Here is a 25,152-nt window from a genome sequence, read left to right on the forward strand (position 1 = left end):
CGGCGGTTCTCCATTCAAACCTTGGGCGAATATAGCGACTTGTATCTGAAGACTGATGTCTTGTTACTGGCCGATATTTTTGAAAATTTCCGCAATAGTTGTATCAAAAGTTACAGGTTAAATCCCGCGTATTATTACATTTTGCCCGGTTTTACGTGGGATGCTATGTTGAAGCACACGAGCGTTAATTTCGAATTGCTCACTGATATCGACATGGTCATGTTCATCGAGCGCGGTATTCATGGCGGTCTCAGTCAATGTTCCGGTAGATACGCAAAGGCCAATAACAAGTACATGCAGTCTTACGATCCATTGCAGACATCATCATACTTGATATACTTCGATGTAAGTAACTTGTACTTGTGGTTGGGCAATGTGTCAACAGTTGCCATACGCCGAATTTCGATGGGTTGATGATGTATCGAATTTCGACGTATAATCAATCGCGCTAGATTCACCCATAGGTTACATTCTGGAGGTCGACTTGGAGTATCCGCAACGTCTGCACGATGCGCACACTGACCTACCGTTCTGTCCAACGCATGACAAACCGCCGAAAAAAAGGCAGGACAAGCTTCTCGCAACCTTATGATATAAGCAGTGTTACGTGATTCATTATCGCAACCTGCAGCAGTGCATGCGTCACGGTCTTCGTATTGGAAAGATACACCGCGTATTCAAATTTGCTCAATCCCCATGGCTCCGCGATTATATCGAACTTAACACGCAGTTTAGAACACGCTCGACAAACGATTTCGAGAAAAATTTATACAAATTTATGAACAATGTAATATTCGTCAAAATCATGGGTTCGCAATCACGTAGACGTAAAACTGTTGACAAAATGGGACGGACGATACGATGCCGAGGCCATGATCGCGAAATCAAATTTTCACAGCAGAAATGTCTTTTCGGAAAATTTAATCGCCATTGAGCTGCGTAAACTCGAGGTGAAATTCGACAAGCCGATCTATGTGGGTATGTGTATCCTTGACATATCCAAGACCTGCTTGTACGAATTTCATCACGAGTACATGTCTCCCCTGTATCAAAACAGATGTAAAGTAATGTACACCGATACTGACAGTTTGATCTACCATATCCAATGCGATGATATTTTCAAGCACATGAAACGCAATATTTTTAAATTTGATACGAGTGATTATCCCGCTGATAACGTGTACGGTATACCGCTTGCCAACAAGGAGGTACCGGGTCTGATGAAAGATGAAAATAACGGAGCGATTATGACGGAATTCGTCGGATTCAGAGCAAAGATGTACGCGCTGAAGGTAGACAGCAAAAAGGACACGAAAAGGCGAAAGGCGTCAAGACCAACGTCGTAGCGCGAACTATAACGTTCGATGATTATAATATGTAGTGTCTGAAGGGCAAGGTCGAAAAGCGACGTCGTCAGTCATGCATACGATCCAAAATGTACAAAGTCTACACCGTGTCCGAACTAAAAATTGCTCTGGGTCCGTGTGATGACAAGGTATGATGACAAGGTGGTATATCGTACCAGACTCAACAGACACTTTACCATGGGGGCATTACAGGATGCCGTTGTAAAATAAAAAAACGATAATTATACATATATTTGTTTGTAAGAAATATTGTTAACTATAATAAAAAAGATGAGTTATTTCAAGCTGTTTATAATAGGATATTGTAATAAAAAATGTTTATAATAAAGAATTGGTTACAATACATTTTCTTTGTGTATCCAAGAGTTGTGTGAGTTGTCAAATCCCAGCCATTTCACTAAAATCTTGTTGCCGCTTTTACGCAACACCTTTTCCACGAGATAAACGTCAGGATTAACAGCGCGATGCAGTTCGTATTCGTAAAATCCTCCGGCAATAGGCTTTCCGCGAGAATCCTCAAGCAGATAGGTCGCTGGATTGGTTGCTTGTACGTTGATGATCTTAAACACTTCGGTGGTCCTGTTCGGAATGTAACCTTTCTCGAAGATAGTTTTGAATTTGCTCACGTGTACCGAGTCGCCCATTTTAAATCTCGCAGGCGCTGCGATCTTTACGTTGTGGGTAGGAGCTTATCAGCGATCTTGAATGTAACATCGGCAGGACACATACCGATAGTTCGATGCTTGTTATTTTTAGCGAAACATTTTATAATATGTAGACATTTATAAAGTTTGTATTTGATTTTCACATGTATAAAATTTATACGTTGCTTGAGAAATATATAATCAGTTCATACGATTTATATATTTTTTATTTCATATTGCGTTCAAATATCCCGAAATGTCCTTATTTTTTATATAAAAACGAAATAAATTAAAAAATAAATAGATAATTATTAATAACGTATTACTATATGTCGAAAATTAAAGAAAAAAATAAAAAAAACCATGAAGTGAAGCAGTCGTCGGTGGGATCCGAACGCTCGCCGCCGGTGCAAAATTCTATGTGCGGGAGCTTTAGTTTCCTCAGTTACGCCGCTTACTCGAAAGACGTAAAGTTCTGCTTATGTGGGACATAGTTGCGTGACCCTAACTTTGTCTCTTAAATTCTTTTAAACAAAGGTGCATTGGCACAAACGGCTTTAGGGTTTTCATCACCTACATACAAGCTATCGAACGCACTATGACTCGTTCGAAAAACGATTTTCTAATTGGCGTCATCTCCTTGTTAAGCTTTATAAGGTTGGTACTTTCTACCATAGTCATTCTATTCAAACAACAACCACCATCTATACGTCAGGTACTTCTGGGACTACCTTCGTAAGAACCTTCACTAGACAACTACTAGCAATAAACGACGAAGTGGTTTAGGAGGTTGGAACGTTCGATAGTAGCCGCAGGTCTCAGGTTCGAGTTTAGCAACACCCGGCATGTTTTCCATGGACATATGCGTGACGTCACGGCTGCCATCTTGGCCATAGAATCAAAAAATTCTGGGGAGGAGGGAGAGTATTCAATAAAAGGGAGTATTAATTAGAATATTTCATTAATAAAGTCAGGTTTGAAAATATTTTATTAAAAAGGTCAGGTTTAAAAATATTTCATTAAAAAGGTCAGGATTTTGAAAATTCATTTTAAGAAGTGAGTTAGAATCCCCTTTGTTTAACTACTCTCCGCCTCGGCCGCCGCTGTCACTACCATTTCTTTCGCTATTACCTTCCTCACTGCCGCCGTCGTCGCCGTCGTCTTTGCCGTCGTTAACTTTTTGAGGCACGTATTTTTCAGAAAATCCGAATCACATGAAATTTTGATATACGGGAGTTTCTGGGGTCGCTGATAACGAACCCGTTATCAGATTTTCAAAATTCAAGATAGCGGATTCAAGATAGCAGCCACAAATATGAAAAATCGCGATAATTTCGGTGACAATGAGTTTGGACCTCGGATCCGTAATCAGCGACCTTGAAAGCTAACCAAAGTACAATTTCAGCTTATCATAAAAAAATTTTATGACCCGCCACCTTGGAAAATAAATTTTAGAATTCGGACCTCAGATTCATAATCAGCGGGCTCAAAAACTAACCAGAGTACAACTTTAGCTAATTTTATGTACATTTTATGATCCGCCATCTGAAATCCGCCATCTTGGAAAATGAATTTTAGAATGTGGACTTCAGATTCATAATCAGCGACCTTAAAAACTAACCAGAGTACAATTTTAGCTAATTTAATAAAAATTCTATGATCCGCCATTTTAAATCCGCCATATTGAAAAATTAATTTTGGAAATTAGACCTCAGATTCGTAATCAGCGATCCAAGAAACCATCAAATCTTGATTTTGAGCAAAAAATTCACTCATAGTTCGTGGAAAATAATTTTTTTCTGTAGAAACGTATATTTTTCACACTTTGTTTATTTATAACAAATAACAACCTATATAAAACATTTTTCAACCTTTCATATATGTTCCCATATAATATAAGCAGTTATAAACGCAAAAGACCCGATAAGAATCCCTCAAATATGAAATATTTCATGAAAATATGAGAATAAATAGGTGGTAAGTATTTACCATTATGCCTCAAAGGGTTAAGATACGGGCCGTCATTGCCGACGACGGCGCCTTTAACAACGTCGTTCACGTCGTCGTCGTTGACGTGATCGCCGTCGGCCCCGCCATCCCCGCCGCCGCCAGCTCCATCCCCGCCGCCACCGCCGCCGCCGTCCGCCGCCCATCCGCCGCCGCCGCCATCCCCGCCGCCTCCGTCCCCGCCACCGCCGCCGCCGCCGCTGACACTGTTGGTTCATTGGGAAAGCAACAAAAATATGATTAATGAGAATTCAAACGTAACAGTAATATAAAATATGTTGACAATGGCTCAACCGTGCGGATATTGGCGGATACTTTAAGAGCTGCTCGAATATGAATGAAAATGCTAAATTGAACTGGCGAAGATTCCGGATAGAACGCAACTTTCAAGCACGAACAAACTAGCAGACAAATTGCTGGTTCCAGACGGTTAAAGCAAACGAAAATGTCACTACCGTTAAGGACATGTCGACTTGTCTCATTAAAGTTTCCTCGTTGGAAACAATTGTGATCGGCGATAATTGGCAGACAATTGCATGATTTCACGTGTGCGATCCATTGTCACGTTCTAAAAGTAGTATCGTGTTAAAAATACAATACATACGCTCAATTCTATCTACCGGGTTTTGGGTTCCATTCTGCGTACTGTTCTGCAATTCCAACAAGTAGGATTAGAATTGGCATAACATCTATTTGGTTCACTGAACAAAGTGTAGCCCTATTAAAACGCAGTACTTTACGATGTACTTCAGCAAAAAATGAAACGTTAGTGTTAGTGTCCTGTTAAAATATGATGTAAGGTATTTATGTTGATTATGATTCGTAAGTTGTGGCACAACTAGGGTTTCTGACCTGGAAATTCTCGATGTCGATTTCCCGAGAAATTCGTCAAAAATTCCGGGAAAAAATCAGTCGAGAAATCGAGAAAAATTTTTGGAAAAACGTAATAAATAGATAATTAACGCTCAAACGGTGACTACATTTGCTTTGGGGCTCAGTGTTTTAAGCATCAATTAATTCTTATTGTTTATCAAATACTAAACAAGAAGAAACGATGCTTACGCTTATGTTGATCGAAGCTCGTCTAGTCCAGTCTACGCATCTTTTCTCCGCCTGCCGCGCGGTAATACCTGCAATCGGTCTCAATGTCGCGTTTGTACGCGCTGCGTCGGGCAGTCCGAGCGCAGTTTCGAGCGCTCACGTGCACGAACGCGCACAAACGCGGCAACGCTTGGTGCCGATTGCAAATGCCACTGACGCTACGCTCACACATACTTCAGTCTCACGCTGTTGTTCGTAGAAGGTAGCGGGAAGGCACAATGCGGCTGCATTGATATGATATTGTCTCGTGCAGTAGTGACTCAGGGTAAGATATTTATATTTTATGAATTTAATTATTAATAATTAGTTTTTTTTCAATAAAGTCTTTGTAGTTTAAAAAGCGGTAGTTTTGCAACTAATTTTCTTTTCAGTTGAACAATTGTACTATGGAGATGAAATCATCCACTTTAAAAGTTTGGAAGATACTTAAAAAAAACAAAGATATATCACACGCATAATGTTTAAAGTGTCCAAAACAAATATCGTGTAAAGCCCGAACACGAGCGTCTAGTTAGACACCTTAAACATATTCATAAAATTAACGTGAAATGCAACGAACCTGAAGCTTCTACTAGTTCTGAACCGGAATCCAAAAAAGCAAAATTATCCGTTAATCAACAAACCTTCCAGTTAACACAATCAAAGAAGTCTCTGAGTAAAATTGTTTCCCGCTTAGCAGCTAAGGATGGACTCTCTATAAGAGCAGAATAATTAGAAGCGAATTCATACGCGAGTCTCTGATACAGAAAGGATATAGGCTGCCTAAAAATGAAACTGATGTCGTTAGTATTATATTAATATATTATTACGAAGTAAAGAAAAACGAAATGATTGCACATTTTAAAAATTTATATGAATCCGGAGCACGTTTAAGTTTAACTATTGATGAATGGACAAGTCTCCAAAACCGTAAATATTTTAATATTTGTGTTCATTATATAGATGGTAAATTCTATAATTTGGGATTAGTGTACATCCCCGGCAAGTGTGGAGTAACTGAAACGAAAAAAAATGTTGAAACTAGTTTACAGGAATTCGAATTAAATTTTAAAAATCATATTGTTGCAGTCACCAGCGATGGACCAAACATTATGAAGAAATTTGGTCGCGAAAGCACGTGTGAAATAATACTTTGCTTAAATCACGCCATACATTTATCAGTTTTCGATACTTTTAGCGAAAAAATTGAAAAGGTTAAGACTAGCAACAATATGGGTAGTTCAGAAGATTCGAAATTAGAAACTAGTTCTTCTAGTGAAGATAGCGAATGCGATAACGTCGATGACGATGACAACGCGGGCGTCATACGAAGTATCGAGGCGCCGTACTCCTCACATATACTATACTAATGATAATATAAATATTGTACTTAAAGAAACGCGTTTTTTGGTAAAATTGTTTGTAGGAAAAGTCCACTAGAAAATATTATTTTGCAAAAATATGTAAAAGCTGAATTTGGATAAGAACTAAATTTGTTACTTGACGTTAAAACGAAATGGAATTCCATGTTATGTGTGATTGAACGATTCCTAAAACTAAAGAATGCCATTACAAAAGCTTTAATTCATCTTAATATGTCTTCTAAATGGGACGAAAATAACATCAGTATATTAGAAATACTACTCAAAATCTTAGAGCTCATAAAATTATCTGTTGAAGCGTTCAGCAGAAAAGATGCTACTACTTTAATATCAGAGGCAGTAATAGATATTTTGTTGAAACAATTTAACTCAATGAACTTTGATTTGGCTAAAACATTTTTAGAATCACTTAAAATTAGGTTAAACGAATGAAGAAATTTGCATCTCGTATCTTTACTAAATTTTTCATATACTGCTGATTCATTTTAAAGAAAAGCGATATTTTTATTTCAAATTGCAGCAAATCAACACTAATTAATTATACTGAGCAACCATACCATAGATTATTCCTAACTTCAGAATCTCGAGACCAAAGTGTTCAAAATGAAACTGAAATTAATGAATCTGATGATGATGCAACCATTTCATTTGAATTGCAGTTACAACAAGCCATTAAAGCGGCAGGAGAGAATGATAACTATAGAGAATCGCAGCAAAAAATATAACTAAAAACGTTATCAAGAAAGAGTTTCAGTTGTATGAATTTACAGGAAAACGTACTCATAACTTAGAAGCTATTTATAATGGATTATTAACCGTAAAACCCATTTCGACAGAAAATAAAAGGGTTTTCTGATAAGAGGGAATATAGTTACTAAAATAAGAAACAAATTGTCTGATAAAACCATTAACGCGCTTATATTCCTAAATGTCTACTTTAATAAAAATCAATATTATTTTTTCATATTGCCTGTGACTTGTAGGCTGTGATTATTTTAATTTGATTGTCGTTGGTGTTTGATAACGTTGTATCAGTTGTATCGGTTAATATAACATTAAGTAACATGTTACTTTGTGCAATTAAAATTAATTTTATTTTTGTTAAAGTGACAATAAAATATCGACTGACTGATGCAACAGGAGACTGATTTATGTTATATTTATGTGAAGATGTAGGCAAAATAATTGCATAATGTCAAATTATCGACAATAAAATTGATTTAAACAATTAATATGTATCTTAATTTATCATTTTCTTTGAATTTATCGTTTTTTGATAGATTTTTTATATTCTCGATTTCCCGGGAATTCCCGGGAACGGATACACGAGAATTCTCGTGTCCCGAGAAATTAAAAAGGTCGAGAAATCAGAAACCCTAGGCACAACGCTCTCATATTAGTTGTCGAGTAGAGCCAAATGAGTAAAAAAAGTTGTTATTCTGCAAAGTCATAACTATTCGGTTAAAATTAGCCGATTAAAAGTGTCCGATACTTTAACCGTGTTGTTAGTGTCTCTCTTACGTGTAAAGTTTTACTCATATTATATTCCTGTAAGTATCAAGTAAGGTTGCACATGCAATTATCGTAGTTTCTACATATCTTTTTCTATCGAATTAAATATAATATCATATTGTTGCGTAACCGCGACATATTCATATCGAAATCTTATCTATTTATATATTACAACAATTGTTGTCAAATAATTGTTTGTTCGGATGTCTTCCTAGCTTTATAGCATCAATATATCCGGTTAAATCAGCGCGATACTTTCTCAGCGTACGAATATTAATATTTCTCAGAAAAATTCTCTTCTCTCTCGAGCAATTCATGTCTGCATATAAGATTACTCGAAACACAAGAAGCATCCGCGATTCACTTTACGGAAATTAGGAAAATCTTGAGAAAACATTAGCGCGGTCATCTCGCGGTGTGCATCTCTATCCTTAGAAATGTACATAGTAAACAACTCACTCTCGCCAACCAATTCACGCGATATTCTGACGCAATTATTAGGCGATTGCTAACATGACGTTACAGTTACACGCAAACGTGCTCAAGAACCTGCACGAAAATTGAAGACATGCCTCGAAGCTAGCGGGTTATCCTCTCGATCGAAAATCTCTCGGCAACCCTGAAGACTATCTTTTTCTTTTTCTTTTCTCAGTGAACACACCGATGACGAATCACGTCACTATATAATTTTGTCACCTATTTTGCCTCGCATAGTTTAATGTACCAAGGATCAGAAAGTTGATCGTTGATCATTGTTTATTCGGTAAAAGTCATATATACCACAATACTGCACGTATCAACCTACGTGTACCTACCAGTTTTTAGACTTTCGCGGCCATTGATACAATCAGGGTGTGTTTCTTCCGGATGAATACCGCGTTGTAATTCAGCTTTGTGCTGATGTTTCGCAAACATTGCAGTTTGCATCATCAGAGGTAGGAGCTCCGATACTGTATCGGAGTTTCTAGTCCTCATGATGCAAACTGTAATGAAACACACCCTACGTATACCTACTATATTTGCCACCACTAAGAAAATAATAACCGCCACCAAAAATGGGACATTGATCACCTCCGCCACTAGGACATCCATCACTTGAATACCCACCGTATTCAGAGACGCTTCCATCATATTCTGCGCCTCTTTTTTATTCGATTTCAACTTGAGCATTTTCGTCTTGTCGTTATGATTGATCTCGTCGACCTCGTAATCTTCGTCCTTCAACTTCCCGATGAGTAGGTATTCTTTTTCCTTCTTGTCGTTCTCCACCGCTAGATGGTGTTCAGTGGTGGTTAATGGCTCTGCGAAGATATGATTTTTCTTTGATCACCTTCGTCCTTATCCCACTCACGCTTGCCACTTATTATATTCCTATTTTTTATTTTTAATTAGTTAATATTTACTTTTATTAATATTTTATTTTCATTTTATTTTTATTTTTATTTAAATATTTTTAATTAGATGAATTAAGAAGGAATATGATGAATAAAGAATATGATATTTCGTATATCGTTTCATGTCGTGACATTCAGTTCGTCGTAGATTTGCAATTTCAAGTCTTTTCAGTAGAAGAAATGATTTTCAATAGAATTTTCACGCTGAACAAGATAGAGCCGTGCAGAAATTTATATAAAATATAACGGACAAGATCTTTCTATCTACGGTCGTGCATACAGTCTGCACCAGTATGTCCGGTCTCGATATTTTCGTTCTGAAACATTTCCTCCGACTCATTGCCATTATTGTTTTCTATAGTGTATAAATTAAGGATGAACACTGATGCATGATGTTCTTTATCGTCTATCGACTGCGGTTGCAAGTCGATCGGCAATGTGTGATTCTTGTCTATCATTGCCATAAAAATGAACCGATTACTATGTGAGAAAAAATATGAAGAAGATACGTCGACTAACGCGATGTAGCAATTCTAAATTAATCGATGTTGAGTTTATCTCGACGCATGAATTGACACGTCATTGTTATTTTCAATGAAAGATTTGATCTCTTTTACGTTATTGCATGGTGAAACGATCTCAAAATTTCTGCTTGGTTTTACCTCAGATTTTTCTGCATGATGTTTAAAATTATGACGGATGGAGTTGTTCAAATAATGAAAATATAAATAAAAATAAAAAAAAATTTGCGTGTCCTCTGAGTTATCCCTCTGAGAATGTTAATGTTATGTAAATAAATGCACGTTGTTTGTAGTATTCAACCGCATAAAAATGTTAAAGCGATGAGATGTCGTAAAATATTCAGTGCGATAGTTTAATTTACTGAAAAATATTATATACAAGGTGTCTAATGAAATCGCTTGTGTAGGTTAAATTAAGTAAAAAAAATTTTTTACCATTTTTTAAATAATCACGTAGAATTTCGAATTATTATCATGATTCACAAATATCTTTTTGCTAATGATTTAAAATTTTACATAATTCTTTAAAAAATGCTAAAGGACCTTTTTACTTAATTTAATTAGTCCTACTTACACACGAGCGGCCGGCCGCATTTTTTCAGATAATTTGTATCAACTACTTTGTTTATTTTGCAATGTCACATTCTATTATTATTATTAACCCAGTAGTTAATTCTTTCCGATGAAGTTATGAACATAGTTCAGAATAAAATTTGAAATTGAAATATTCTCCCGTTCTTTTGCGGTTTTAAGGTGTTGACAGTTAATTTTTCGAAATGACGTATGATTTGGTGTTTGACGCATATCAAATAATCAGTATGTTCATGATGACTATGAATTAGAAGATAAAGCATATTCGATACGCGATACGCTTCGCATTTTATTTAAACGAAAACGTTTCTGAAGCCAAAATGATTTCTGCTGCTTATGGTGAAAATGCTGCGACCGATCGCACGTGCCGAAACTGACTTGAACGTTTTCGAAATGGTGATTTTGATCTTCACGACCAACCATGCACCGGTCAGTCCAAAAATTTGAAGGCGAGAAGTTGCAAAATTTACTGAATAAAAATACGACACAAACACAAAAACTTGCGGAAAATCTGTGAGTAAGCCAGAAAGTTATTTGCGATCGATTACACCGTATGAGAAAGATACAGAAAGAAGGAAAGTGGGTGTCATACGAGCTAACTATTAACAGCAAAAACCGCCGATTGACCACATGAGTTACCTTGCACGCCAGGCAACAAAAAAAAAGATTTCTAGTACAAAATCATAATTAGTGAGGCAAAATAGTTTATGTATGAAAATCCTAAGCTCAAAAAATCATGAGTAGATCTTGGTCTGCCGATAACATCGACAGCAAAATCTGAACGTTTCAGAAAGAAAGTTCTTCTCTGTACCTGGTGAGACCAGAAGAATGTGCTGTACTATGAGATCTTAAAACTATTAGAGCAGAGATTTACCAAGAGCAATCAATACGTTTGAGCGATGCAATTGGGAGAAAAAGGCCATTTACTGGACAAGGCAGCCGTAAAGTTATCCTGCTGCACGACAATGCTAAATCGCATATAGCAGAAGCCACCAGAAGCAAAGAAAACCACTACACTTGGGCTAGAAGGTGTCCCACACACAGCGTATTCTTCAGACTGGCTCCATCAGATTTTTATTTTCGTCAGACTTATTTCGGTCGATGCAACACGCATACCCTGATACACATTTTTGTCAGTTGGCGATACACGAAATTTTATTATGACTTCGATTTCATTTGACATTATAACCTCAAAGCTACCAAGCTTCTATCATGATGGGTTTCGGCAACTGCCTAATGAATGGCATAAGGGCATCGATAACAACGGAGAATATTTCATTCATTAATTTTGTACTTGACTTTTAAATAAAGATTATAAATTGTCGAAAATCGGAAAAAATCAACTACTAGACTTTATAATATATTTCCATTAGAGTTCTCTTTGCAAATTACAAATTGTTCGCGGTATAAATTCAATGTAAAAGCTTTATCCATATAATTGAATAGCTTCTGTCTGGGGAATTTATAATTTATTTTATCGACGCATATACGTCGCATTTTTAATAATGATTAAATTATTAGCTCTATAATTAAGGTGAAGAGATCAAAATAGAATCAATGAACTAAAGTTGTTTTTTTTTAAACCAGTCGGTGAAAAAAGCAATATCTTTTACCATGAAAACAAGGTGTAACACGTACAGAGAGAATTTTATGAGATACTATTGCAATAACTTTCCACTATATCTTCTTCACGGTGTCTTTCTGGTTTTGTATTACGAACAGAATAACCACTTACCTGAAATAATATGTGGCAGCCCTGAGAGGACTGTTACGAATGAAAATAGGAGCACTACGGTAACAGCATAAACGGCCATTTTGAAGCTGTTCAGTGTTGTCAGGATGCACTGGATATCGATTCTTTTACCTCACGCTTTAAATAGTCAGCGACTCGATGCGTGTGTGTTACTAACGTATAATTATATAACGCGAAGCCACCTCCACAAGGTTTTTCACGTTATCTTCTCGGTGCTTTTCTTGGAGAATATGAAAACGTCGGGAATATATAATTATAGTGGTGATAACGTCTTTCTGTTTTTTAAGGAATTACTGAAATCTAGTAATAAACGGCTACACAGAGAAAATTTTATGCATTATTGATTTATTGAGAAGCTCTATCGTGTATTTTTATTTGTTGAAACAAACATTTCAAATCATTATTTATTGCACGCTCTGCGATCGTAAAGATGTTTGTAAGCGCAACATTGTTTTGGGAAATTAAATTTATGAAAGGGTATGTATTACTCTGCCGTATCTATCGATGATTAATTACTGTCGTCACTACTATCTTGATGATATGCGAATGAAGCAAGTAGACGATTAGCTTTATAATCCGTAAATTGCTGCTTAAATCCCAGTATAATTGTATTGTAATTAGTTGAAAAACAAGTTACATAATATATTTTTCCATCATTAAAATAATTAATTCATGAAACGATTGCTCATGATTATTCACACTTAAAATTGTAGGGACTAGTGAGGTATTATCCAAAATAATAATGTACATAAGTACTTGTGATAAAAAATCGCGAGTAATTATCGCATATGATGATGACATGTTCACATGGTTATGCATACTTTTCCCACACATTTTCTTCTGAAGAAGAAAGTGACTTATTAATCTGCCGCGAGCGTTCGTCGGTGTTCGAAATTAACGGTTCTGTGGTTTGGGCATTCCAACTGCTGGCAGACGCAGATGTTCATGACGAAACATGAACTTAAACGCCGCCGCCGCCCGCGCCGCAGTCTCCGCTACCCTTACTGCCTTCATCATCAACTTACTCGTCACCTTCGTCGCCCACGTCACCAATGCTGCCGTCGCCATCGTCGACGTAGTCGTCGTTGGCGACGTGGCTGCCGCCGCAACAAACGCTGCAACCTTTGTCGCCTCTGCCGTCGCACTGTGGAATGTTTGGCTTGAAAAGCTGGCCAAAAGTCAATTTTCTTAAAATCGTCCTAGGCAATTGAATATCTGCGGAATAATGAGCCGCTATGCTTTCGTTTATCCGCGATAACATGAAGTGGTTTGGTTAGTCGAAATTTGGACATCATTCGTATTGCACATATCAATTCTCAGCGCTTTATAACATACAGTCTTCGATCAGAATTTTAAGGTTCTTAGAAGTAGCAGCGCGAAATTTTTCGTTATGGATTATTTCGAGGAAGATATGTAGAAACGTTTTAGACTATATTTGTTATAATTGAATTGTTGCTCACATAGATAACGATATTGAAAATAGCATTCAATAATGTATCTTTTTGCGTCCTCGATGTCAAACTCGAAGGATTTAGCTATACTTTAAGGTATATCCCTTTTACATTTCTTGGATGAAATGAAAGAGTAATCTCTCCGGATAAAATATCAGAAAGAATTAGTCGCGGGAAACCGCGGATGTAGTTTTAGTAATTACATTTGGTTCCCTAAACGTAAATTAGGTTTTGTCCAAAGGTTATTTGGACATAAAATTTCCTTTTGTTTGCTTTTGTCTTTTCTTTTGTTTCCTTTTGCAATGTGGACATAATTAACAGACTTCTATTAAGTTCTGACCCGTTACTAATAAATATGCGACCCGTACCAAAAAATAAATCTGAACCATTTTTTAAGGAACCATTAGATATGCTTCTTCTCACTGACCCCGCACCAAGAAGAGGAGATATTTCAATAGATGAAAATGATATTGATTTTGAGAATGGAATACATTCATTGGATGAAGAAATTTGAAGTTTGTCTAGTTGAATACTTATTGATATGCAATATTATGCTTTCTTATCTATCTTATCTATCTATTAAAATATTTTTACATATATATTTGCACTTTATTTCATGTAAAACTTTTTTCATGTAAAACTTTATTTCATGTAAAACTTACGAAATCTTTATAATGGTCATATATATAATTAGTAGCACGTTTTAAACCGAAATTCGTCAAAAGCTAATTTTGGCCAACTTTTTGGTACAAATGTCCCACTGTGCGTCGTTAATATATGCTCCGTCATCACCGACGGCATCGTCGTCAACGACGACGTCGTCGATACCACTGTCGTTGACAACGTGGCCACCTCCGCCGCTGCTGCCGCTGTCCCCGCTATCTCTACTGCCGTTGCCGCCGTCGCCGCCACCGTCGCTACTGCCGTCTTTATTATCGTTAATATACGCGCCGTTATCGCCGTTAACGACGTCGTCAACGCCGTCGTCGTTGACAACGTGGCCGCTACCGCCTCTGCCGTCGCCGTCCTCCGCCATCTCTTTCGCTATTACCTTCGCCACTGCCGCTGTCGTCGCCGTCGTTTTTGTCGTTGTTAACCCTTTGAGGCACGTATTTTTCAGAAAATCCGAATCGCATGAAAATTTATATACGGTGATTTCTGGAATCGCTGATGACGAATCCGTTACCTGATTTTCAAAATGCAAGAGGGCGGATTCAAGATGGCGGCCGCAAATATGAAAAATCGCGATAATTTTGATGACAATGAGATTTGGACCTCGGATTCGTAACCAGTGACCTTGGAAGCTAACCAAAGTACAATTTGAGCTAATATAAAAATTTTATCATCCGCCATCTAGGAAAATAAATTTTAGAATTTGGACCTCAGATTCGTAATCAGCGAGCTCAAAAACTAACCAGAGTACAATTTTAGCTAATTTTTTTTGTACATTCTATAATCCGCCATCTGGAATCCGCCATCTTGGAAAATGAATTTTAGAATTTGGACCTCAGATTCGTAATCAGCGAGCTCAAAAACTAACCAGAGTACAATTTTAGCTAATTTAATAAAAATCCTACGATCCACTATCTTGAATCCGCCATCTTGGAAAATTAATTTTGGAATTTGGACCTCAGATTCGTAATTAGCGACCCAGAAAACCCCCAAATCTTGATTTTGAGCAAAAAATTCACTCATAGTTCGTGGAAAATGATTTTTTTTGTAAAAATATGTATTTTTCACACTTCGTTTATTTATAATAAATAACAACTTATGCAAAACACTTTTCAACCTTTCATGTGTTTTCCTATATCATATAAGAAGCTAAAAAACGCAAAAAACCCGACAAGAATCCCTCAAATATGAAATATTTCATGAAAATGGGAGAATAAATAGGTGGTAAGTATACTTATCATTACGCCCCAAGGGGTTAATATACGCGCCGCCACCCCCGCGGGCACCGCCCCCGCCACCGCCGCCGCCGCCGCCGCCGCAGCTATTAATACTGTTGGTTCATTGGGAAAGCAACAAAAACATGATTAATAAAAAATCAAACGTAACAGTAATATAAAATATGTCGACGTTGGCTCAACCGTGCGGATATTGGCGGATACTTTAAGAGCTGTTCGAATATGAATGAAAATGCTAAATTGAACTCGCAAAGATTCCGGATAGAACGCAACTTTCGAGCACGAACAAACTGGCAGGCAAATCGGAGGTTCCGGACGGTTGAAGCAAACGAAAATATCTCCACTGTTAAGAACCTCTCTATCTGTCTCGTGGTTTATTTGGCACAAAACTCGAAGATGTCGAGTTTTGTGCCAAATAAATAGCATTTGCCGGAAGCTTTGCTTTTTTGCTTTAACTTGAAAAAAAGCAGCTGAAGCACGTCGTTTGCTTGAGGAGGCTTACGGCGAACATGCACCATCGAAAACTACCTATGAAGATTGGTTTAAACGCTTCGGAAGTGGCGATTTCGACACTGAGAACAAGGAGCGCTCCGGAAGACCAAAAACAAGTCGGAGGACAAGCCGATCTGCAAGCGTTATTTGATGAAGATGATACGCAAACAGAAGATTAACTTGCGGAGGCATTAAACATGACTCGCCAAGGTATTTCCAAACGTTTACATGCCTTGGGAAAAATTCAAAAGGAAGGAAAATGGGTGCCGCATGAGTTGACTGAGAGACAGATGGAAAATCGAAGAGCCACTTCCGAAATTTTACTTTTGCGGCATGAAAGAAAGAGTTTCCTGCATCGAATTGTTACTGGCGATGAGAAGTGGATATATTTCGAGAATCCCAAACGCAAAAAATCGTGGCATTCACCTGACGAAGCATCAACATCGACGGCACTGCCAAATCGCTTCGGAAAGAAGACAATGCTCTGCGTTTGGTGAGATCAGAAAGGAATCGTGTACTATGAGCTGCTGAAAAGAAGCCGGGCGAAACTGTCAATGGGCATCGCTACCGACAACAACTGATCAATTTGAACCATGCATTGCTCGAAAAACGGCCAGAATGAGACACAAGACACGAACGAGTGATATTGCAACACGACAACGCTCCGTGTCATCGCACTTCCATCGTCCAGGACACCATCAAAACGCTGAAATGGGATCTGCTACTGCACCCGCCGTATTCGCTAGACCTGGCTTTATCACCTGTTCCGGTCAATGGCGCATGGCTTGGCTGGGCAACACTTGGCCAATTTCGAAGAAGTGCAAAATTGGTTGGATGAATGGTTTCGGTCCAAAGACGCATCATTTTATCATCGCGGTATTCATATATTGCCAGAGAGATGGCAAAAATATGTAGCTAGCAAGGGACGATACTTCGAATAAACCATTTTTTGTATTTCCCTTGAAATTTTCCATTTTTTATTGATAAAAAAACCCGGAAACTTAGTTGCGCATTTAGTAGCTGGTAGGAGTCCGGCATAACCCCGGCCCCTGCTAAGCGGGGGGGGGGGCGGGGTATCCATGATGGATTTCCCCACCGTTATAAAAAAAAAATACAAACACTTAGGAGATAGCGTTAATTTTACAACTTTTGAATCATTTATCTTACACAATTCCATTATTAAATTTCGAATCCGTAGCGGCAAGTATGATGGCTCGTTCGCTTCCAGAAGTCGTTGTGTAACAACACGATTTCCCATTAGTTTTCTCCGAGTTTCTGTATGGAATATTAGTTGATTACCGCGATTGTCACTGAGCACTATTTCAACGGTGGGCACAGATTGTACTCCGATTGCAATTTCCAATTGTTTTACTCCGGCGCGTGAATCCACATGTCATTGTTATTTTCAAAGAAAAACTTCTTGATAGTAAATAAAGTAAAGAAATCTATCTTTCTCACGTTAAAAAATCTATCTTTCTCACGTAAAAAAATCTAGATCTTTCTCACATTATTACATGTTGAAACGACCACAAAATCTCTGCTTGGTTTATCTCGAGATTTTTCTGCATGATGTTTAAAATTATAACGAATGGAATTGTTCAAATAATGAAAATATCGCAAACTGCGAGGCTATTACTATCGAGATCCGTCGAGCAATGATAATTCTGCGAGACGTTAAAAATTTCCGCTCAACGTATATAACATTTCTGCTCAACAATTATTATCGGCGAAAGATTACGGAATGCACACGTGGTAATACCGTAAATTCGTGTGACCTCTGAGTTATCTGAATGTTAATATTATGTAAATAATATGCTAGTTGCATGCAAATATAAATGCAAGTATATATCATTCCCGCAAAACAATTATTATCGACGAAAAATTATGGAATGCACACATGGTAATACCGTAAATTCGAGTGACCTTTGAGTTATCTGAATGTTAATACTATGTAAATAAATGCTAGTTGTCTTTAGTACTAAACCGCGTTGAATTGTTTGAGCGATAAGAATTGTCGCAAAATATTCAGTGCGACAGTTTAATTTACTGAAGGGTAACATACGTGCAAGCTGTTTGAAGAAATCGCACGTGCGCGGATAGAACGGATTACGTTAAGTAGAAAAATCCTCTACCATTTTTTAAACACGTAGAATTTTGAATGATTCTAACGATTTACCAATCTTCTTTTGCTAATGACTTAAAATTTTCCATAATTATTTAGGAAATGTTAAAGGACTTTTTTTCCTCAAACCAATCGATGAATCTTCTTGGTTTCACGCTACCAACAGTCTAATCACTCACCTGGAATGACAGTTGGCAACCCTAAGAGGGCCGTCACGAGTGAAAATAAGAACACTAGGTTAAAAGCGCGAACAGCTATGGTGTTCGGTATTGCCAGGATGCACTGCATGCAGATCCTCTTATCTCGGCGCTTTTATAGTCGTCGATTCGACGCGTATGTGATCCTGATGTAATTATGTATAAGATGAAGCCACCTCCATGTCGCTTTCCGCACTGCACGCCGCATCGCGCTGGAGCGGACGCAGATTTTTTGAATTTTCCGGGGAAATCCCTCTCGGTGTAAGTATGTGCGCTCGCTTTGGGATGTCTTGCCGAAAGACAAACGTGCAGTTGGAATAATGAGTACAAGGTCATAGTAAACGCGAAATAAAATTATATGGAAGGGAACGAGACGGACTTCGTGACTCAATAGTGAAAGAGAGAGAAGAAGCGCGGCGCGAAATCTTCATGCGCGAATATCTTATGGTTTACCAGCGTTAATCATGCTCATGCGCATAAATGATATCGAAGATATTCATCAAGATGTAAAACATGAACAAGTTGACACCGCGATGATCTCGCAAAATTTCTTAAACGCAGTGTCTTCTCTCGTGAAGATGCAAGCGGCAAAGTTGCTCAGACACTGCGTAACATTGTCGCAATTTTATTTTTAGCACTGCGTTCCTCACTACGGTCTCATTAAAAACATCGACCGGCAGGCATTTGAACAAACGTGAAATATGTGTTCGGCTGAGTCCGTCTTTAAACCGGATGCGCGACTATTTGAAAAGGGGAATACCGTGCGTGCACACACAGGAAATAAGTACTCGGCGTGATGAATAATTTCTTCGTACATAATTTGCAGAGTGCACGTTCGCGTGCACGCACGCGCGCGTAAAAGAAAAAAGAAAAAAGTTGAGAAAACATCTTTATAGCAGTAGAATAGCTAGGCCGGTTCTAACTTAGGAGTGCTGAGGGGGACACGGGGAAGCGGGGAATCCAGTGCGCGGAGTATGACGTCGCACGAGGGAGAGGAACTCAGGGTGGGGATATGACGTTATGCTAGCAAGATGGATGCAGCGACGTCACGCATACGTCAGTTATACTTTTGATAAATATTTAGAAGTACACAATCAGCTCCGATTTTAATGAGATTAGGCTCATTCGACGCGTTTTTGCACGAGAAACAAATTTTTCCTTTGGCAAAATCGTCGCTCAGTTCCGCGAAGCGAGATATGAAGTGTTAAAGCAGATCATAATTCAGCTTAGGAAAGCTGTTATATCGATGAACTTTGGCGACATAAATATGCCTCGTAACTAATTCCGAGTGTTCCGTGACCTTGATGTTGACATATCTAAACCGATTTGTGATATCGTTGCTCAGTAATACATTCGTCGCCTAGAGAAGTGCGTGTATTCGTGCATTATTTCCGCCAATAATAGCAATTTCTTAACACGACATAAACATGCCTCGTAACCAATATAAACTTACCGAGTAATATGCAAAAAGTTTTTGGCCCCTCAGCCGCACCCCCCCTTCGAGGGTCAACGGGTGAAACTCGCTTCATGTGGAAAGTGGCAATAAGTCGCAAACTCACATGTGACTTTCCATATGAAACGAGTTTCACCCGTTAACCCTCGGGAGGGGTGCGAGTAGAGAGCCGAAGGCCCCCCCGAACGCCCCCTTCGGTGTGTGTGTGTATACATGCTCGGTGCAAACTCTTATCACTAACTTCATTTGTTAAAGGCTGCATTCAGCAGACTCAACAGTTGCACAACGTTACTAGATTTTCCATTGAATCTCGCTCCTGATTGGTAAATATTTCTGTGTCTATGAAGAATCTAAAAGAATGCTCCAATCACAGACAATAATCACTAAGCGCTCTCTGATCATTTTGTTCTACTGAACGCGGCCAATAACTTTTTAATGAACAGTGAGCACGGACAAACTTTTTGCATATTACTCGGGAAGTTTATGTTAGTTACGAGGCATGTTTGTGTCGCCAAAGTTCGTCGATATAACAGTTTTCCTAACCTGAATTATGATCTGCTTTAACGCTTCATATCTCGCTTCGCGGAACTGAGCGATGATTTTGCCATAGGAAAAAGTTGTTTCTCAAAAACGCAAAAACGCGTCGAATGAGCCTAGTCTCATTAAAATCGGAGCTGACTGTGTACTTCTAATATTTACCATACTTTTTATTACAATTTTTAAACGCTGCAATATAATGACGCTGCGTATTACAATATCACATTTTGACGAAAAAACGTTTTTGTCAATCATCGGCGTTAGACTGCTGATACCAAAGCGTAGGTCTACAAACCTATTGTTGTATCAGATAAAGAAAAATGGTATGCACGTCACGTATATGTCGAAAGGCGACGTCACAGAAAAAAATATACCGAGATGTTGTTTGACTCAAACCTGAGCCCTCGTAGGTATTACCCAACGCTCCAACCTTCTAGACCACAGTTGCCTATTGTTAGCAGACGTCTAGTGAAGGTTTTCATTGTGTATACGATGACGTTATGCATATGTAAAGAGAAAAATTATGCCGGGAGATGTTATATTAATTTTAAAAAGTTAATTAATACATTTAATTAAAAATTAAAAAGTTCATTATTAGTTCAACCCAGTATCTATCATGCACAGTTCCAGTCAAAGAGGCTCGACCTATACAACCTAAGGTTTGAAACTATGCAGTAGTTGGTATATTTTTTTCGAAGAAAGGATGTGGTCTAAAGTAAAAAAGATGTATATATCATATAACAAAATAATTTATTTCTCAGAATAAACATCTTATTTGTTCACAACTTCGTAATACATGATATTTTTCAAAGCGCATGCCAACAGCTTACAATCAACAAGTGACTCACAGTCGAAGCCGGCGCTTTCACGTATCGCTTTTATCACATAACACATTTCGGTAATATTTTTCTCTCGAAGAATATTTACAAAAGTTTGAAATTTTGAACTAACGAGATGCGTATTTTCGGACAACCACATATACATATGATTGATACAATGTTCATAAGTAAATGACATGTTCGTGATAGCAGGTTTCAAATACAAACACTTAGGAGACAGCGTTAATTTTACAATTTTTGAATCATTTATCTTACACAATTCCTCTATTAAATCTCGAATCCGTAGCGGAAAGTACGATGGCTTGTTCGTTTCCAGAAGTCATTATATAACAACATGATTTCCCATCCGTTTTCTCCAAGTTTCTGTATGTAATATTAGTTGATTACCGCGATTATTACCGAGGACTATTTCCACAGATTGTACACTGATTCCAATCTCCAAATACTTATGTGAGGTTTAGTCAAAACGTATCTGCGACCAGGATACGAGTAGCATGACGTGACTCAGGAATGCTATAAAAATATAATAAATGTATACATTTAAGAATTCCACCGGGAAAGTCCACACAAAGTACCAAATTCACATTGATACTCACTTCTCACGTTTTCTCTTGCATGGTAGAGCCTCGATGCACTCGTCGCATTTTTGTTCTCACGCGAGGTCATCCTCATGTTGAATAGGCATGTAATAATTTGCTTGTTTAGCGTTCACTTCGACACCGTACACTTTGGTTTTACTGTATGTGGAAGCTACTGCCGTACCTTGTCTTTACAGAGCGACTGATGAAACAATATGCAGGAGCTCCTTTTAATACAGGCAAGTTTCCCCCGCCAATGTTGTATCCCCTCCTTTGTTTTCTTCAGAGTTATCAACATTTGTAATGTTGATGATACCTATCTCTAACACCTATCAATATATTTTCCGAAACTAGATAATAATTCTCTGGCACAACGTTGTAGCCAATCAATTAAATAGTCATACATACATCGATGAAATAATATTAACCATAGCGCATAACGAGAGAAAATAATGTGCAGTACAGAAATATATAATATTTATACTTTTTATTTACAATTTTTAAACGCTGCAATATAATGGCGCTGCATATTACAATATCGAATTTTTTACGAAAAACGATTTTGTCAGCCGTCGACACCAGACTACTGATACCAAATCTGCTGATCGTAGGTCTACAAGCCTATTATTGTATCAGATAAAGAAAGATATGCTTAGACTGATACTTAGACATACAGGGTCCACAACGGGGCGATACGAGTTTAAGACCCTGAAATGTGTTTAAAAGGTGTGTCGATGAGATCGTCGAGGAAGTTTCCCGAATTTTGATAACGATGTGTGTGTGTGTATGTTTTTGGATGAAGGAAGGGCTATAAAAAGTTCAAAGCAGAATATTCTATAGTTTAGTCGAAGACGAACAGAATGCACGGTTATAGTATGTGTTGACAACGTTCGCTGAAAGAAATGGCAGAATCATCATCCGTAGAACGCAAACTGTGGGATCAGTCCGGTCGATTAGGTCCGCGAGACGAATATCTCGCGTGGGAACAAAAGTGCGACGAGTGCCTCGAGTCGTTGGAACAGCATAGCCGAGCCAAACACCCGCGACTATCGGTTGGTTCAGCGCACTCGATGGTTGCTCGTATAGCGTAACTCGAGGGTTTAAAAAGTACTTTGCGCAGACATTTCGTATACGCAGGAGCCGGACATTCGGAACTTTTTTGGCGAGAAATCGATACAGCGTTCGATAGTCGCGTATCAACCGGAGCGATTGTAAATACAGACTATATCGAACCTCGTCGATTTCTCCAAGATGCGAAGAATACTGTGCTCGAGCATGTGCGAAGCGTTATTACGAAGAGACAAAATAGCGTAAAACTGAACACTGTGTTCAACGGTAAATTTGTGGCGGGTGATAAACGCGGGAGCAAGAGCATCAATACGAGGAACTTTGAACTTTTTCCCACATCCGATCTGGACAATTGGTTCGCGATGTGTTATCGAGCCCACCTTAGCGTCCTTGGAAGAATTCCAGGAACGAGATAGCGGGTAGCCACTCTCGCGCATACTCGAACTGACCGTTAACGTTAACAAGTACAAACCGATGTGTGTGGGATGTCACATCGAGTTACTGCGTGAAATAAAAATGGAGTTGGCTGTAATCAATGTGCAATTTATGGACAATGCATGTTTCGCGTGGGCGGTGATTGTTGCGTTATGTCCAGCTGACAAAAACGCAGATCGTCAATCTTCGTACCCATACTACATATCAGTGTTGAATATGCAGGACATTGAATTTCCAATGCGCATAAATCAAATTAAAAAATTTGAACGGTTGAACGATATCTCGATTAATATTCATAGTGCGGAGAAGAGATATGACGACGCGACAGAGAAAGAAGGAAACGTGGTCGTGCCCATACGTTTCATGGAATGTGAAAATGAGAGAACCACGTCAACCTGCTGCATATCTCAGATACGCGAGATGACAACTTCGCGCGGATCAAGAATTTGTCCCGACTCGTCAGCTCGCAGCTGAGCAAAAAGTCACACAAGAAACATATTTGCGACCGGTAAGTATACACTAAGAACGCAATGTATAATGAATAATGACATATACCAATAACAAATAATGTTTTTTTCCAGATTTTTGCATTACTTCAGCTCGAGCGAGAAGCTGGAGAGCCGCACTGTCGATTACCAAAAAATGAATGACTGCGCCATCATCCTGCCAAACGATGACAACAAATGGCTCAGCTTCACCAACTACTGCAGAAAGGAGCGGGTCCCGTTTGTAGTTTACGCCGACTTGGAATGCACCCTGGAGAAGACACCGAGGGAAGAACAAACGAGTTCGTATGCGTATCAACGTCATAGCATATTTATAGTATAGCGTATTACGTGTGATGTTCCTACGACGAATCGTTATCCGCATATCGATGTCGCCGCGATCCGGATTGCATCTCGTGGTTCGTCAAAAAACTCGGAGAATTGGCACATCGCGTAAAGGGTATTTTGTCCGCAAATGTCCCCATGTAAATTTTGTCGATAGAACAGTGGGAGATATTTCGGAACGCTACGCTGTGTCATGTGTGCGAGAAATCATTCGCGGAGGATGATGCACGCTTACGCGATCATTGCCACCTGACTGGACGGTACAGAGGTCCCGCATATTCCAATTGCAATTTAAATTACCAAGATAGTTATTGCATTCCTGTGGCCTTTCACAACTTATCCGGTTATGATTCACACTTCATCATCAAAGATATAGCAACCATGTTCGAAGGTTCAATCACTGTACTACCGATAACCAAAGAGAAATATATTTCGTTTACAAAGACTGTAGGAAACATGACGGATAGTAGGAATAAATGGATAAATTGTTTACAATTGCGGTTCATCGATTCGTACAAATTTCTCTGTACTAGCCTCGATAAATTGGCGTCTTTTCTCGACAAAGACAAATTAAAAATTGTTCTGTCCGAATTTTCAAATTTGTCCGACAAGGATTTTGATTTATTAACGCGAAAGGGTGTTTTTCCGTACGAATACCTTGATTGCGTGGACAAGCTACAGGATCAGTGTTTATCACCGCGCGAGTCATTTGACAGTTCGTTGACGGGTGACACGGTATCCGAGAGCGATTACGCGCACGCCGCGAACATCTAGCGGCGGTTCTCCATTCAAACCTTGGGCGAATATAGCGACTTGTATCTGAAGACTGATGTCTTGTTACTGGCCGATATTTTTGAAAATTTCCGCAATAGTTGTATCAAAAGTTACAGGTTAAATCCCGCGTATTATTACATTTTGCCCGGTTTTACGTGGGATGCTATGTTGAAGCACACGAGCGTTAATTTCGAATTGCTCACTGATATCGACATGGT

At 38.5% G+C, this 25,152-nt stretch overlaps 2 protein-coding genes and 1 long non-coding RNA gene across 3 annotated transcripts; 1 reads left to right on the plus strand and 2 right to left on the minus strand.

Annotated features, from left to right (window-relative positions):
• Window positions 1-4,066: 4,066 nt before the first annotated feature.
• On the minus strand, window positions 4,067-12,396 carry LOC112588722 (uncharacterized). Its single transcript, XM_025299440.1, has 4 exons — window positions 12,234-12,396; window positions 9,100-9,293; window positions 4,623-4,668; window positions 4,067-4,224 (listed from the first exon to the last, which is right to left on the minus strand). The coding sequence occupies exons 1-4, from the start codon at window positions 12,310-12,312 to the stop codon at window positions 4,067-4,069; spliced, it is 477 nt and encodes a 158-aa protein (XP_025155225.1). The 5' UTR covers window positions 12,313-12,396.
• An 8,763-nt stretch (window positions 12,397-21,159) lies between these two features.
• On the minus strand, window positions 21,160-22,160 carry LOC112588727 (uncharacterized). Its single transcript, XR_003113016.1, has 2 exons — window positions 21,846-22,160; window positions 21,160-21,762 (listed from the first exon to the last, which is right to left on the minus strand). It is a non-coding gene; the product is annotated as an uncharacterized LOC112588727 (long non-coding RNA).
• Window positions 22,161-23,411: 1,251 nt separating this feature from the next.
• On the plus strand, window positions 23,412-24,934 carry LOC112588723 (uncharacterized). Its single transcript, XM_025299441.1, has 4 exons — window positions 23,412-23,700; window positions 23,742-23,838; window positions 23,912-24,117; window positions 24,318-24,934. Exons 1-4 carry the CDS (start codon window positions 23,412-23,414, stop codon window positions 24,932-24,934), a joined length of 1,209 nt encoding a protein of 402 aa, XP_025155226.1.
• Window positions 24,935-25,152: the final 218 nt, after the last annotated feature.

The sequence above is a fragment of the Harpegnathos saltator genome, unplaced genomic scaffold, assembly GCF_003227715.2.
Source record: "Harpegnathos saltator strain DR-91 unplaced genomic scaffold, Hsal_v8.6 scaffold277, whole genome shotgun sequence".
In the NCBI taxonomy this organism is placed as follows: domain Eukaryota; kingdom Metazoa; phylum Arthropoda; class Insecta; order Hymenoptera; family Formicidae; genus Harpegnathos; species Harpegnathos saltator.